The sequence below is a fragment of the Pseudopodoces humilis genome, chromosome 1 (genome assembly GCF_049639895.1).
Source record: "Pseudopodoces humilis isolate 2021_Gansu_Grassland_sample_001 chromosome 1, ASM4963989v1, whole genome shotgun sequence".
Classification (NCBI taxonomy): domain Eukaryota; kingdom Metazoa; phylum Chordata; class Aves; order Passeriformes; family Paridae; genus Pseudopodoces; species Pseudopodoces humilis.
This window is the reverse complement of record NC_142200.1, coordinates 21,437,096-21,455,270: the sequence shown is the minus strand read 5'-3', so window position 1 is coordinate 21,455,270 and position 18,175 is coordinate 21,437,096. Positions and strand designations below refer to the sequence as shown.

Genomic DNA, 18,175 nt, shown 5'->3' with positions numbered 1-18,175 from the left:
AACTGTCATTTTAGATTTAATGCATCTTGATTATTTACTACAAATTGATTATTTCAAATAAAATTTTCTTGAGATCTTCAAGTTTCAAAATCATTTTGCTTTGCACTGTGATCTATGTTTACGGTATTACTAACATCACAAATGAGCAAACCTACAGCAATTTAAAACTTCTTAATAAGCTTTTTGGTGGAAGGTTGTTTGCTTTTAACATTTGCCCAGGAGAAAGCAGCCAGCCCAGCCACAGCTGATACCGTTAATCTGTTTCATGCTAGGTCTGCTGGACACATTCCGGGCTTTCCCCTCATTAACAGTTCTATCATGTAATCCTTAGTGCTTACAGGCGTAGGGCTTGAGCCAGTGCTCACTCAAGTCATCAAGAATATTTCCATTAATTTCATGCCTTCATTCATTCATGTTCCAACATCTTTGAAAAATATTTTTTCCCAGGTCCAACATTTACCACCCAAGAATCTTGTAAATAAATAGGTAGCATTATGGTATGGGTCCTTTTTTCAGATTAGCACTTCTAAGAATCTGAATCACTCACAGAAGATGCACAGCATTACATGAAACTAACCAACATCAAACTCCCTTTACAGTTATTTTACTTAAAAGTTTTAAGTTAACTGACTTGTGTGTAATTACAGAATTACTGTACTGATCCTCCACTTACTTTGAAAGTGATTAATCGAAGTCAGAGAAAACCAACCATCAACTGAAGCATGTCTCAAATTTCCTATTCAGGGGTAAGTCTAAAAAGATGCACTAGTTTAATTTTAATTAAATCCTCATTTAGAAGCATGCAATAAATGTTTTCCATTTAATTCAAATTAAACTCCAGTTCCAGTACAAATTTCAAATATTCTGTTTCTGCTACTTTATTACACATGACAGATTAACATTTCCTTTTTGCACACATACGCACCAGCAAACCCAACAAAATTAAAAAATGTACAATTTATACTTTTAACAGTAATAAACATTTATTATACTTCCCAAACTTCTAGTGACATCAAGAAAGTTCTAGTGATGTGAAAGTGTGAGGATGCATTATCTAAGCCACAGTCAATCATGTATGCTAGACTCTGCAACTATTCTGTGACTTTTAACTTTACTTTATTAACATTGCAACAGCTTCGTTACATGAACTTCCAGGCCATCTCTTCACTAAAAAGAAAAGCAAGATAGAGACATGCAGGAAAAAAAGAGGGTAAATTAAAAAAGCAATACTACAGGAAGACAACAATTACATACATCAGATTGTAGACTTTTTCAAAAGCTTTCATGTGAACAGGAATAGGATGCTGTAATCCTCCAATTTAATCACTGAACACACCTCAAGTAATCTAGGATTTTCACAGCAAATCAATGCTAATATCGTATCATTAAAGAGTTCAATAAACCAGAGATATCTGTCAATCCTTTGTTTGGGAAGCCACATAGCAGAACCTCTTTGAAATGTTCCTTGGGCTATTAGGAAGAAACTTTTCACTGTCTTTGAAGTTTTGCCAGAGAACAAATGGTATTTTTCCTATATTGCTTTCACAGTGGTATTTACAAATCTCCCCTTTCACATAAAATGGGCTGATATTAAACACACTATCCATTTGCATAGCAAGCTATCCAATCTTGGAAACTGGATGCTGCCATGCTGGCACATCATTCCCTAGGAGGCTCAATACATGTCACTGAGCCTGGCAAAGTCGATCAATGAACTATTGATTGCAATTTAAGAAAATAAATAAAATATCACCTGCTATATTTCGTATGTTTTGTAACCAGATACCTCTAAACTTGTCTTCACTGTCTGAGGACAACTCACATACCGTTTCTTTTTAGTCCATTTATATATTTAGACTAAGCCATGCCAAAGGAATTCTCACTAAAATTCTATGCTAGGCACACTGAAAAACTGCAAGAAATTAAATTTCTGTATCACAAGAAACTAGACTATACCCCTAGAACACTTCCCTGGGTTGACTTCCTCACTCATAAGAATTTTTCCCCTTCACTTCTACAGCAAATCCATAGGCGGGCTGATCACTAAAAAAATAAGCAAATAAAAACCTTTTGAAATTCACTGCCTGCTTTAATCCTGCAGGCATTATGTATTAAAAACAAGTTATGTTCAAAGGGTAATATGTCTGTATCTATGACTAGGGTTTCCACAAAAAATATGAGTTTAAGGAAGAAAGCACTTGAAATCACCTTACATATGTAAGTGAACACAAAACATATTTTAACTAAAATCAGAAATGGTAGCTCTAAGTTTGGAGAACCATATTTGAAATGAAAAAAAATTTAAAAATCTACAGAACAGGATCTCTGCACCTCTATGAGCAGCTTGCCCAAAAGCCATAAGTGAAACTATGACAGAAAATTATTTTTCTGCAGGACCACAATTTGCCCTTTATTTAGTTTTCAATTCACTGCTAAAAATAACCACAATAAAAGTAATGTCAAACTGACACAATTACCAAGTATCTAAAGCCTCTCTTTTTATCTAGCAAAAATGCCATTACTGTAATAGTTAACAGTTGCTTTAATTGTATTCCAGAAATATATCTCCTCACATTAAGGTACATATAACAACCCATAGAAAACATGCTTTCATATACCCATTAAAGAGTAACAGCTGATGAAATAAGCTACCAAGTCCAATTGTTGTGACAACTACAGCAATTCTCCTGGTGATCAGTAGATCTATTATCCAGATATTAAGATTCTAGCAAACTATGCAAATATTTCTTTTAGGTAGGACCTCAGGTATTTGTTCACAAAAAATGGAAACACGCACAGATATGCAAGTTCAAATGTACTCATTTTCATTTGTCCAACATTTATCATCTTATTCCAGAAGCTTTGCTGAAAGGAGCCAAATCATGAACAGGGTGTTAAGACCTGGTCTGCACCTCAGCAATTACTTACTATACCATAAGCAGCTCAGGTAAAGAGGTCTGTTCACACACTATAAAAATTGATCATTAATTTTAAATAAGTAAATAGATTTATTTTGACAAGTAAAATAAATCTTGAATGAAAAAAACATTTAGCACTTTTTTTTAAAAAATGCATTGCCTCATCTTTTTTTGTTTTGATTCATACAACAATCCCCACACAACAATTATTCACATTTTGGTTAGAGCAGGTAGACAGGACTAATTTGAATTAGCAGCATATTTAATTAAAATTTAAAGCTTTTCTTTGTTAAGAACCCTTAAGAAAATAAGTCATGCTTCCATAGAGTTCAGTCCTGAAAACTATTGAACAAAAAATAAAAACTACCAAAGATACAATACCCAGATCAGCACTGGTATTAGCAGAGTGGCAACTGGTCCTTCATTCAAGGAAAAAATGTTCCATATCCCATTAGAATATGGACTTGTATTTCTCATGGTGATTTATGTAAAAAGCAATTCCTTTGAGACAGATTTATTTTTTCCTCAGTCTATATAGAGAATATGCTTCATCTTCTCTTAGACAAATAAAGTCTGGTGTTAACAGCGCTTATTTTGTTTCTTGAATGAAATTATAACACCTATTTGAAACTTTGCCTATAAATAGTACCAAAGGCAAATACATTATGAATCAAAACTTGCCTTCAGCTGCCTGCAAATTGAAGACCATGGGAGTTTCCCCCATGAAGTTCTGCTGTATCATAGCAACAGTATTTAAAGGTGGAACAGAATGAGGTGGAGAAGGGGGAAGGCTTGGTGGGGGAACACCCAGCCATGAAAGGTCTAGAATCATGTTTAATTTTATCAATATGTCCAACCAGAAAAAGCCTCAAAGGACAAATAGGACAGCTACAAAAGTGCCCTTTTATCCCCTAGGACCAGCATTTTTAAGAGCCAATTTCAGAGAAGCTCCATAGTTTCCTTAAATAATCACTAAGTTTCAATCATAATAAATTAACAGATGGCCAGCTGAGACTGGTTTTGCAACTACCTAAGTCAACTTTGTTGATGCCCAAAAACAGATGATCCATTTCTTCCACCAGTCCCAGCCTAGGACACATTTTTGTTCCCACCTAGCTGGAGCACCCTGTTAACAATATCATTGAAAGCTATTTCTTGTTACTTGGTCAGCTTCCAGAGGGATGCATTCTCTCATCAAGCTTAACATGTGACCACCTAAAAGCTCATTCCAGTAGAAATGGATGTTGAAAATGCATGGAAACAGGCAGAAATACCACCCCTCTGCACCCATCACCTATATTTAGGTCTGAATAAAGCAAATATAAAAATTCCATTTAAAGCCTAGAGAGGGCCAAACGTTTTACAACAGTCCTCTGAAAACCCTGCAACAGAACACATGCTTCTCTAACTCCTCTGCTGTCACAGCTATATCAGTGTCTTAGGTCCCCACTGCAACATGTTACGTGCACCTCAAAACATCACAGCTCACTGTCATTCTTCCACAAGATTGTGAAGAGTAGTAAAATAATGAACAGTAATGTACAATCAAATATCTATATTTTAAACTCTTTAAATATTAGCTCATTCTATCTTGACACAGCAGACAAGAAGACCTCAAGTTACAAATTAACAGTGTCTCATAGAAAGTTCTTAAAAGGTAAAGGACTTTTTAGAAGTTAATCAAAGTCTTTGTAAAGATAAGCAAAAGCACTAAAATAAGAAAACCATATACTTTTACAAACCTAGTCTAATTTAAAAGCTGTAATGCTAAGATAAGATAGGTGAACTCTTAAAGAAAATAACAGAAACCAATGAGATAACACCATCTGTTGGAGAGAAGAAATGCAAGAGTGACTATACAGAAAGACAGAAGTGGTTTTCCTTTTTTCCTCTCCTCAACTTCTAGCACAAAAGGCATACAGAAAGTGTCTTCTCAATGGCTGAAAAACTGGCCCCAATATGACTGCCATGCTCCACATGACACCTCCTTTTTTCTTAGAGCCCTACAGAGCAGTAATTCTCACTTCAATCTCCAGTTTTAATGCAGTATGTCAAGAATAAAAAACCGCGAAATTGTAGTTTGTTATGAGATACATCAGGAATAAAAGGTTATTACAAACAGATTAGTCCAGGGTAGAAATGACACAGGCTAAGCAGGAGGCATGGATTATCTGGGTAAGTGCCATGGAAAAATAAATATCATGATTGAACTTAAGGCAAATGGAAGCAGTTCAAATTGGCTTCCTCCAATTCACTGCAGAACATGTGATGCCCACATGTCCATTTCCAACAAACTTCACCATAAAGAAACAAAGACCAATACTGTGAAGTGTTGAAAAACACATCTAGCACTAGCTTCTTCCATGCCACAACGTGAATTATTGCAGCTGCCCGATAAGCATGAAAGAGAAGAATCTGGGCTTTTTTTTTTCTTTTTTTTTTATCTTGTCTTTTGTAAGAGAGATACCAGCATTTATTTGAAGCACAACAACCTGTCAGTAACTGCTGACCTTACAAAGAAGAGGAAATTTTATAAAACACACATTGCAGTTCTATAGTTGGTCTAAAAGGCTCAAAAACAGTAACTCCCCTCAACCCATTTCCTCTGTCCACTACATGCTACTACAACATCTCTGGCCCACTTCTAGGAGGTTTCTATCACGTTAACTTTTCAGAAGATCAGCTGCTTTATCCAACTCCATATATGTGAGACCACAAAATGTTAGTGTTTGCTTAATGGAAAGGTCAGGAACTCCTGGCTACAGACAGGATGTGTCTAACAGCAGCAGCCTACACTTACATTGATCATAAAAATCTCAGTCTTACAGAAATAATTGATCACATCATTGCATGAACATGAGGAACAATTTTAGTAAGGGTGGCCTAGAGAAGGACTTCAAAAAGAGCCATGCTTAAGTTTTAAGACTAGCTTTATAGCAAAGTGCTGTTAATCTACTTGTTACTAAAGCCAAGTATCAGCAGGAGAAGGATCATATGAAAACTACACAGCTTAAAGGATATTCCACGAAAAACAATTCTTAGATGACAATTTGAGATCATGGCTTGAGTAGCAAAGACAAAGGATATTTTACGAGCATGTTACCAGTTTTTAGCAAAAAAGCAAAATCACAACTGTTACAGTAAAACAGTCCATTCTCTGCTCTTGTTAGAGAGTAAAAATAGGGAATTTAGAAATAATAAGGATAGATATCACATGCAAAGGTGTGACCAAACAAAAGAGTTAATGGCTTGAATTAAGTTTTGTCTGGGGTAGGACATAAATATTTTATCACTACAGCATATATGCTGCAGTCATATATGCTGGGGACATGGGAACTCAGCTGTTAAAACATTAAGCTTCAGAGGAAGAGATTGAGTCCTGATCTAGAACCACACTGAAATTCCCTTTAATTAGCTCTACTATAAATTGCTAACTGCTCATCACAGTAGAGCAATCAAAGGCAGATGCGAAGACTGTTTGCACATTAACCCTGGCTGATGCACAGTCTACCGCAATCAAAATGCTTTTAGCCCTGATAGATGAGTTAAATTATCTAGGTTTGAGTGATTTATTTTTATCAGCAAATTCCTTCCTATTTCTAGTGGCTGTATCACCATGTTTTAGAGCAACCTTCAGGGCATCTGTATTTTTCCCTCCTTTAAAACTACCTGAAAACACTCCTTTGAAAAAAAACACAGAAAATACAGAAGTTTCGCTTTTCATCATTAGCAAAAGCAGAAAAGGACTCTGACATCAAATATGTGAGGTAGTCCATAATTCTTAGGTGAATAAAGCATTGCAACTACTGAGTTGGCAAGTGCTCTTGACCTTTGAGCCTCAAACCAAGTGAGACAAGTATAGCTCCTGTTGAACTCAGGTTTGCAGCAATAACAAGTGAAATAGCATGGATGACACAGTCAAACACACTATAACAGGAATACTTAAACAGAAAAAACCTGTTTCTTCTTCCCCCTCCCACCTGAAATTCCATTTTGCACCCCCCACTTCTTCCTTCCCAGCTGAAACTAGTACAATTCTTTGGAGAAGTCAGAGTGTGGTTAAGTAGAGGAAGCTATGCTTGTTTGCATGGAATCTGCTATTTCCTCTCTGCCAAAACACTTGTTTAAAGAAGTCATGTAATATTTCTATTAAGCTGTAAATGCAGTTGACAAGGAAATAGCCTACTGGCAGTGCATTACCTTTGTGGCAGTGCCAACCAGCCTACAGCAAAATAGTGTGCATGGAAATTTCACTGTGCATTCCCAGGCAACAAAATTGTGCCTTACATAAATACCACAGAACTCCAGCAACATCTAGAAAAAGCAATGAAAATTTGCCCAAGCTTTCATGCTTGCCTGTATCAATTCTGTGTCATAACTAAAACAAAGCATCTACATATGGCCAAAAATCCTGTGAAGCTGTATCATATGACACCAGAAAAACTATTGCAACTTAAATCTGTGTATTTCTTGTTAACCACTGTAACAACTCACTAATAAAAATTAAGAAAAACTGGAGGTATCAAATATACAAAAGAGTACTAACTAAATACAAGCCCTTAAAAACCATAACGTAATTTATTAACAAGAACACATGTTGTATGTAATCCAGAATTGTGTTATATTACATTGGCCTTTGATAGCATTCACTTGATTGCAAGAATTAAACAGATTCACAAGCATTCAAACTCAGTGACCTTTGATTTATAAGCAGCTTTTGTCATGCACATAAAAATCCTCAACGATAATGTAGTCCTCACCTTTCAACAGCTGTTTCAACCACATACAATGATGTTACTCAGATGTAATCAAGGCATTTTTGTTAGAAGTATAACCAAAAATACTAGCATGATCAAGTGTATTTAATTTGTCATCATTCTTCAAAGTATTTTCAGAGGTTATTTCATCTTAACTATAATTCCCATCGAAATCCAGCTTCAGAGATACTTATTTTGTTCTCAGCTTTCACCTGAGTATTTTTAGTTTGAATTGCAATTTTAAAATGGTGTAGGAAAACTATTAAACTTTGCTTCCAAAATTATGTAGTGTTTCTAAATGAAAATCACCCACCAGCTTTAACAGAAATTTCAAGAGACATCTCTCCTCCAAAGAGCACATACAATCAAAAATCAAGAACACCACAAACTAAAACAGCACTAAATACACTTGAATTCAGATGTGCATCACCTTACAGTAATTGTATATTAACAGGATCTTCTCTTTCTATAGTGATGGCCTCTTTATAGTAAGATTCTGATATATGAGGCACCAGTATAAGAAAACTGAATAAAATAATTTAGTATGTATGACAATTTTGCTGCAAATTGCAAAGATTTTTCTGGAAAAAGGTATGCTTAAAGCAATATAAAGTGCCTTCTTAATTCAAAACGGGTTTTAAACAATTTACGAATGGAGTGTTTATTGATGCTCAGTGCAATCAGCATAGCTATTCTATAGCTCATTACAAAATAATAACACCATGACTAACAATGTCAAGTTATCCCTAGATAAACATTGTTCCCCATTAACTTCTCCAAGTAATTCCTTTGTAACTGCTACTCCTCATAAAGCAACTAATTCTCTTTACTATTTATTTTGCAAAAAGTAAACTTTTTCAGTAAGAGACTTAAGGAGTCACTAATAAATAAAAGCTGTCAGCTGTTACTAATAGTAATATTAGCACTGCTCCCATAGGACAGTTTTGAATTCCTCTTCAGGTCCCCTTTATTTCAAAACTGCCTTTCAAAAGCAGAGGGACTCTTGGTGATGGAAGTCTCCAAGTGCAGATACAGTATGAAACAGATTCCATATATTAGCCCAAAGACAATTAAGAGCTTCCTGGTGCAGCTTCCCCTCAAACGGAGATAAAGGCATTCTGAAACCTTACGGAAACAAGTTAAAACACAGGCAAACTGGAGTCAAGAGGAAGCAATACAGGAAGCAAAAATTGTTAGTATTAAAATCTCTATTCATAAACATACAGCTTTAGGATTCCAGTATTAGGGGGGTTTGAATGTTTTGTGGGTTTGAGGGTTTGTTTTTTTTAATAATAAAACAAACAATACCACAAACACACTTACCCTCATTGGGTGAATATCAGCATACGGAGGCTTTCCTTCAGCCATTTCTATTGATGTTATACCAAGGGACCAGATGTCTGCCACACAGTTGTAGCCAATCTCTTGTATGACTTCAGGAGCCATCCAAAAGGGAGTTCCTATAACGGTATTACGTTTTGCCATTGTATCCTGTAATTACATTATTTATGCAATTAAACCAGAGATGCTTATTTTCAGATTATTTTTATATCAATTCTGTATTTAAAAGTTAAATTATCCACCCAAAGGTCAATTGGTAGTGCCTTCCAATTAAGACCAAACAGATTCAGCCCATAAACCTACTGAGGCCAAAGTAGTGACAATGATCAAACATCAAGCTAAAATTTAAAGGGATCATCAGGCACTTGATATACTGGATTATAAAAACAAACAACTAAAAACCAAATAGCCCTGCACTACATTAAATACTCACCATGATAAAGAATGTTAGTTCTGCCACTACCACCAGTGGCAGTGACACTGCTCAGACACAAAATTCAAGACAAAAGACAAAGGTGAAAGAACAAGGTTGGGAGCGCTATAGAATTTTTAAATTATCTTTCCACAGTTACTTACTGTTAACTGGCCAGCCACACCAAAATCAGCTAATTTTGCATGTCCCTCAGTGTTAAGAAGGATGTTTCCAGCTTTTATATCTCTATGTATTTTTCTCATAAAGTGCAAGTATTCAAGTCCTTTAAGAGTAGATTTCAAAATAGTTGCAATTTCATCTTCTGTTAGCTGCAAGAAAACATAAAACCATTTTCAGGTATACACATGAAGTCCATATATTTGACTTATTTAAATCATCATCATTTCATAGTGATTATTAGAAAGAGCATTATGCTTGACTTTCTTTTTTAAAGCTAAAAAAATGAATAAAAAATAATTTAATGCCAACTATAGAAAAAGAAGATGTTGTGTAGACTTGACAGGCCAAAATGCTTCTCTTAACTCTAATACATTGCAGAGTTACATGCCATCACAACTGCTACAATTGCAACAAGTCAACTGGCAACAAGCTGACAGACATTTCATTACCAAAGAAAACACAACAGAGTGAAAAAAATTGAGATGTATTTTCTTTTACTTGCTTCATAAACAACACAGACTCTTGAGTAAGTCACCAGTTAGCAGTTGTTTATCCTCATCACTTTAGATCAACACAATAGAAACACATAAGCTCCTGAAAAAGTGTTATCAGAGAAACAGCAAGAGTCTCTTTTTCAGGTACCAGACCCCCCTGAGAACACTCCTCAGATTTTCATGAGCATTTGTTCTCGACTAAAAGCAAAAACATGCACATATAATTCATTCCATGTGATGAATTTGCTCAAGGAAATACAAAGAAGTTATCCATACAACTGAAATGCCAGTTAATTACAGTACACTGATGCTTCAATGTAAGAACTAAACAAACTTCACATATTCTCAGAAATGCAAGAAACTGCAAAACTGAAGATGAATACTCTGCTTTGGCTGCAATGCTGGGTTGCATTTTTCCCCTTTCCTCTACTTTTCCAATCCTACACAGAAATTAAATTAAGCAATAGTAATTCCTTCCAATATCAGTTCTAAAAGTGTTGGTTGACATCCATCCACACCTTCCTCCAAGAAAACCACCATCAAAAGCCTGTAAGAAACAAAAAACCCACTTGCAATCACTCTATGCCAAAAGAATGAATCAACAAAAAGGAAAAAAAAAATATTAGTCAGCAAGATTATCTGCACTTGAGCTGCTCATAACAAGTTTTAATTATTTAACAAACAGAACCACTTCTCTGTTGCAGCTTCTATCCAGTCTCATAAAACCTAGGTGTGGAGTCCAAGGGCACAGTTACACATACATTTATTTAAACGTCATTCCTAAGCTCCAGAGTCCCTCCTTTCCCTGCAGCCTACAGCAGTAATTCACACTGTGTCAGCCCTTCCACTGAACAACTGTAACAGACAGATCCTCGTTGAAAACAAACCTGTCTGCCCAATTATTTTTCCAACAAAACAGCTCCTGGATTCAACTCATGGCATAGTAAAGAACAAAGCAAAGTAGCTGCTGCTCAAATTTGCATTGCCTTTAAAAAAGTGCATGTGTTGATATACTCAAAGGGTTCCAGAGACTTTTATAAACCTTTTCCTGTGCAAGCAGAGGATGAAATTGATGGTGGTATATTAGCTCCCAGTCAAGCAGTTACTGCCTCTGCTGGGCATTATGCATTCCTTCCCCACCATTTCTCTCCGAGATATCTCAGTGTTTCTATTCAGCAACACACTGCTCAAAGCCTTTATTTGTGCTACTTTATGCTGACTGCCATGATGCTTCAAAGGACTGCATGCCAGAAAAACTGAAAACCCCGTTAATACACAGCTCAAATAAAACAACTTTCCTGGCATTGTGCCATGGGAGTAAAACCATCTACCTGATCTGGTATTTCACATCAACTGTAAAATAAACAGAAGTACGGTCAAAAGGATACCCAGAGAAAGAGACAAGCCTCAATATGTGAGCTAAAATTCTATGGTGAATCACTAAAACTGTGATTAATTGCAAACTCATACTTCAGGCAATTTAAACTCTGGCTATTAAACACTGTATATCTTGAATGGTTTAAGACATGCTGAGCACAACACCTTCTCCCTAAGCTTTGCCAAATCCACACAGTTTCAGAAACAATACAATGCCTTGAATCTCCAAAGACTTCCATGCAGCTAATCCTGAACATGCAACAGAAAATGATCCTGAGCGCTGACAAACGTGTAGCAAGACAAGCATAAAACTTTCTTCCCACTTTAATCTATAAACAAGTATTATGATAAATAGTGCTTAAAGGACATAGCAGAGATCTCTCTTCAAAATGTTGCTCTACTAAGGAGGTAAACCTCTAGCTTTAGTTCTTGAAAAATTAACCACATGGAGATCTTTGGATCATCAGCTCAAGATGGAGAAGTGGTTTTGTAGCTGCATGGCAAAATCCAGTTCTCAAAAGGAGAGGCTAAAAGAACACTGGAACCAAAGGCTGGCAAAGAAGCTATGGAGTGAGAATCCAGCAAACCAAAAGAGAATTCTGGAGTACTGCAGCCTGATGCCCAATCTTGGGACCCTCAGCAAAGTAAAGCTCTAGCACAGCTAAATACTATAGAAGAACAAAGCATTTACACATGCAAATACACACAGTGGTCAAAAAAGCCCAGAGAAGTGAATACCAACTCTAAGTAGCAGGCAGAGAGCACAAGTCATGTTTATCACAAACAGCAGTAGCAAGGAAGCATAGGAAAAAAGAAGGAAGAACAGATTTACACTGTTCTAAGACATCAATCCCAGCCTCCAATCATCCTAGATTTATGCACTTGTGCTTTGTATAATCATCATCTATATAACATGATGCAGTCACTAAAATCACTACTGCTTATGTTGTTGCTAAACACAGCCAAGCATGTGCACAATAATACTTAAACAAAATGTTTGGCTTTAATATGTAATAATATTTAGAAGGATGCAATGAATTTCCAGCCTTACCCAAGACAGTACACCCACCTTCCTTAGACAAAATTCCCTTTTCAGAAAATAATGCACTGCCATATTGAACAATACCATGCAATCACCACAAAACAAGCACTTTGAAAAAAGATTTCAAAATCATTAATTTCATTATTTTTATGCAATTTGAACTTTTTGCAGAACACATACTGTCTATGCATAACAGTGAAAGCACATAAATTACAAAGTTCTCCACATGTATACTTCTAAACCCTGAAACCTTATTTAACCATGCAGTATTGCAGCTGAGCCCCACATAGACCACTTCTTCTCTTATTGGATGCACTAAGCGCTGTAAAAAAAGCTCCACTTATATTGCTCCTGTAGACCAGAACCATCTTGTGCAGATATTTTTGCACACATTAATAGTATTTAAGTATTTTTTACACTGCCTGTCAAAAATCAAACGGTATCCTAGGCTGCATGAGACAAAGTTGCCAGGAGGTGCAGGGACGTGAGTGATCCTTTCCTTTTGCTCCGCACTGCTGACCCCACACCTGGAGTGCTGGGTCCACTTCTGGGCTTCTCAGTATAATAGACATGAACACACCAGAGAGAGTTAAAGGGCCACAAAGATGATCAAGGGACTGGAACATCTCTCCCAGGAGGAAAGACTGAGAGAGCTGGGACTGTTCAGCCTGGAGAAGATAAAGCTTACGGGGAATTTTTTTAATGTCTGCAAATAACTGAAGGGGAGGTGCAAAGAGGATGAAGTCAGGCTCTTTTCAGTGGTGCCCAGTGATAGGAACAGAGGCAATGGACACACTGTGAAACACAGGAGATTCTCTCTAAACAGCAGGAAACTTTTTACTGTGAGTGTGACTAAGCACTGGAGCAGTTTACCCAGGGAACCTGTGGAGTCCACCTCCCTGGAAACCATGTAGAAATGGCCCTGGGCAACCAACTCTAGATGGGCTTTCTTTAGCAGGCTGGTTGGGCCAGATGACCTCCAGAGATCCTTTCCAAAATCAACCATTCAATGATTCTGTATTAGTATAATTTACAACACCATACAACAAAATTAAGTGCATTTGCATAAATTTGAAAAAAATCATGGGTTGTTTGCTTTAGCTGACTTTTCTATATTTAAACTTTGAATATCACCCCAAAATAAACAAATTCCAAAATATATCACTCCTACGGAACAAGTAAGTTAGTTAACTGCCTGAAAAAAAGGCAAGTGTGTGTTCTTAAGGAGGTTAAATCACTGGCTTTAGTTCTTGAAAAATTAGTGGCTGAGGTCCCTGCTGACTGGAAGCTAGGCAGTGTTATTCCAGTTTACAAAAAGGGCATGAGAGAAGACCTGCGAATCTATGCATCTGTTAGTCTAATCTCAGTTTCTACAAAACTAATGGAAAGCATCATTCCAGGTACTACTGAAAGGCTTTGAAAGAACAATGAAATCATCAAGCACTGTCAACATGGGTTCACAAAGGGAAAGGCCTGTTTGATACCTTTGTCTAAGATCATCCACCCACAGTGAAGGAAAAGTAAGTGGGGGATACTGGTTTTTAGTTAAGTAAGGCTTATGACAGTGTTTCTCATAGCATTCTCCAAGATGAGCAGATACACAGTGAGCTGGAGGCTGAAGGGCAGGGCTCAAAGGGCTGTACAGAATGGGGCTACATCTGGCTGTTGACCTGTCACCAATGATGATCCCTCAGTTCTAGGGCCAGTTTTGTTCACTACTTTTATCAATAATCTGGATGCAGGAATTGAATGAACCATTAGTAAAATTCACTGAGGATACCAAAGTGGGAGATGCCGTTTGAATGAAAAGCCTTGCAGATATATATGGACAGAATGGAGCACTTGTTCAGGATCAAACTGAACAAGCCTGAATGACTGATTCTAAATCTGGGATGTAACAACGCAGGGACAAGCATAAATTGGGAGAGTAATGGCTCAAGAGCAGCCCTGCAGGAAGGGATCTGAGTGTGCTGGTCAGCAGCAGGCTCAGGAGTCAGCAGTGCACCCTGGCAGCTCAGAGGACAAACCCCTTCCTGGGGTGCATCAAACTCAGCATCACCAGCCGGTCACAGAGGTGACTGTCCCATTGCACAGCCTCGGTGCGGCCTCGCCTTGAGCTCTGTGTGCTGCTCTGGGCCCCACAGCTGAAGAGTGAGGGTAAAGGATGAGAATGTGTCCAGAGGAAGGCAACAAAGGTGATGAAAGGGCTGGAGGCAATGTCCTGCTTGAAGGGACTGAGGACTTTGGATTTGTTTCATTTGGAGAAAAGGGAGCTGACGGGTGAGTGACCTCACAGCTCTCTACAGCTTCCTGAAGAGGGGACATGGAGAGGGAGGTGCGGAGCTCTTCCCCCTGGTATTCAGGGATAGGATAGGTGGGAATGGTTCAGAGCTGTACCAGGGGAGGCTTAGACTGGACATTAGGAAGCATTTCCTTACTGAGGGTGGTCAAACACTGGAACAGGCTTCCTACAGGAGGTGGATGTCCCAAGCCTGTCAGTGTGTAAGAGGCATTTGGACAAAGCCCTTAAAAACATGCTTTTGGTCAGCCCTGACTTGGTCAGGCAGCAGGTCATTGTAGGACCCTTCTAACTGAAATATTGTTTTCTGTTCTATTCTGGATTTTTCCCTGTGATGAGCGTATCAGTTAACCCCATCTGGATTTTACAATGTCTTCCATCATAATCAACTTGCAAAAAAAGGACATATGGACACATTCCTGAATACTGATTACCTAAATGCATCAACACCTTATGTCTTCGGATTTATGAGATAAGAAAAAAACTGTTTTGTTGGGAAATACTGAATTTTTTTTTCTTTTAATGTGACAAATATACAGTTCTCCTTTATATCATAGAGACTGACACATAAAGTAATGCAAACCTAACGGAATTTGGGGAAATAAATGGAGGTGGCCTACCAATTGTTAGAAGTAACAAGAGACCAAAGTACATAAAAACAGATCCAAAGCTCCTACTCATTTATTTACAAAACCACAAATAAACTTTTAAAATCTATATCAAAATGCTTCCTGATTATGTCTCCTCCCTTCTTTACTATAAATCAGAATCTGTCCTCATAAGCATGGTTAAAAGTTGCTGTATAGGTAGTGTAGTGTCTGTGTCCCTATAAGTGACTTTCAACATACAAACAGCTAAGAACCAGACCATTACATGCTTTGTCACAGCACACAGCTTGCATCTACTCAATACCCAGTACTCTCTACTTCTAGAAGTAGTTTGATATTGACATACAAGCAGCGCCATTGATAATTACCACACAGGACAATTTAAAGAAACAAAACTATTTAATATTAATATAAAATTATGTTCCAGTCAATGTTGCTATCCTGATCTAGATGTATGGTTCTTACACTATTCTATTCCTGATCAACCTATATGGGCAGTATTTTTCCTGTAAAAAAATTGATCTATTTTATTCTGAGCTTTTACATACATAGCATCATTCTTCCACCAGCAAAGCTCTATACCTTGAACCTTAGTGTAATTTCACAATCATAATCTTCCTTCTTTGTTTCTGATTTCCATTCATGTCAAGATCCTCACTTAAAACCTTGTGGAACATTGATCTGTTTGGTATATTTGGCTAGTTCTAATCCTGTATGCTGTCCCTTTGATGGGTTGGTGCTATTCTATAAATAAGGATCAGCCATGAAGCAGCTTCTAATCCTTCACCATCAAAACCACATAGAGATTATATATTAAAAAGAATGTGAATGATAAAAGTGAACAACTTAACAGCCTACATAAAATACATTAGACATGAAGCCAATCTTAAAAATCAAAATCTGGAGCAAAGCAGCAAATTCTAGTTCTCCACATCTCTTAGAAGATTATAATTATATATATAATTAATTATATTAATTAATGAATCTATAATTATACATCTAATTCACAAATATATATATCTAAGTGGCTATGGATGCCACACACAAGGGATACTGCAGGGTACATCTATCCAGTCCATCTCACACCACCTAATCCATGCAGCTGTTGGGACAACTCATCCACAGGTTCTCTTGCATACAGTCATTCTCCTTCCTGAGGCCTCTCTAAAGGGGTCTGGGTCAGCTGAATTGCTTTAACTGACTAAGTCCATTCCCAGCTGGTCTTTTTACACTAATACATGCACATTAAGTCTGATGCTTCCGGGAAGTATCAGATTACTGCATCTAAACACTCTGATTAGGTTGAACATATGGGGTAGGTCCACTCTCATGACAAATAAAGGAGCCATTCTTCCAGCAGGAGATATGATGCTCGAATATTTCACATCCTATTCTCACACATCTCTCCTATTCTTCAGTTACACAAAGACAAGGCTAGACTAACAAAAACCCTGAGATGCAAGAGAGATGGTCAAATATGCAAAGGAGGAGATGACAGTTCCCACAGTACCCTTTCCATTTGTAATATCTGACATCTAACTTAGGAATTAAGGCAGAAATCTTCAGAGAGAAAAAGAGTTGTTAAAGTTACAGTTCTAGCTTGAAGCCAGTCTTAGATTCTAGTTCCCACTATCTGTTACAAACTACACTGTCCTGAAATTGCTTTCTTTGAGCTTCCCTTTCAGGGCAACTACACTTCAGACTTCTTTTTTTACGAAGATCTGTATGCTATGTGTAAAGACAGTGCTCTTTGAACAAAATCACAGCCTCTGTCCTGGAGTAAAGTACCAAATTGTGACAGTACTAATGACAACAAGGTTTGGTCTAAGACTTTCAGATAGTCCCTATTTAATCCTATATTATATCTAAGGAGACACCTGAGTATTACAGTAATGGACAGAGTAAGAACTTACTACCATAAGACCCAAGCTGCACACAATATCACAGAAAATATGCTAGAACATAACTAGAAATATATCCTGTACAGGTGATTATCAGTGTTAGTATTTTTTAAAATTTGTTGTTCACTACATAATCCCAGTAATGTAACTTTCATAATATTTCTTGAATATGCAAGAGACGTCATTTTCTTTTCCTTAAATTAGTGTTTTTGTACTGGAGAATTTGAGATGGTACTAACACATCAATCTTCTATATGTAATTTGAGAGAATTACTACAGCCTTGCAGCAGCATAAAATTATCTAAAACATATCTAGTGGCTCATAGGAAAAACTATTTCAGGAAATCTCAGGCTCCTATGCTTAACATTAGCTAACATTCATAACACAGACACAGGCAGATCAAGAACTGATCAGAACATGGAAGTCAGACTCCTCAGCCTTTCATTACCAAGTTCCAGCTTTCTGTAAGTTTTCTATGAAGTACTGAACCAGATGTTGAGTACAACCTTAGCAGTAATGCAGAAAAGTACAGAACCTCTTTAGCACTGTACTAAGTGCAGATTTTAAGTATGATTCAGTAGCACATGCTTTGGCATGTCTACACAGAGCTGTGATCAGCACCAATGTAGTTAGTTTGGTTGTGTAAAGTCCTCTTCTGACAAGAATAACATCAAGAACTGCACTGGAAGCCCTTACTACAGGTCTGCTAAAACAATACAACTGTATGCCTTTCTAACAAGAAGCACTTATCTGAGTTGTCACTGTTTAAAACCAACTTGACCATTGTATGGAAATCTATTTGGAAACAGATCACGTGGCTCACAAACTACACACCTGCTCATACC

The 18,175-nt window shown here is 37.2% G+C and overlaps 1 protein-coding gene across 1 annotated transcript in view; it reads right to left on the bottom strand.

Annotated features, from left to right (window-relative positions):
• Nucleotides 1–18,175, bottom strand: part of STK3 (serine/threonine kinase 3) — a 128,383-nt gene that overhangs the window by 92,254 nt on the left and 17,954 nt on the right. Inside the window, exons 5-6 of the mRNA XM_005516995.3 lie at nt 9,593–9,757; nt 8,999–9,166 (exon numbers count right to left, since the gene is read on the bottom strand). Coding sequence (XP_005517052.1) covers nt 8,999–9,166; nt 9,593–9,757 — 333 coding nt within the window. The remainder of the gene's footprint in view (nt 1–8,998; nt 9,167–9,592; nt 9,758–18,175) is intronic.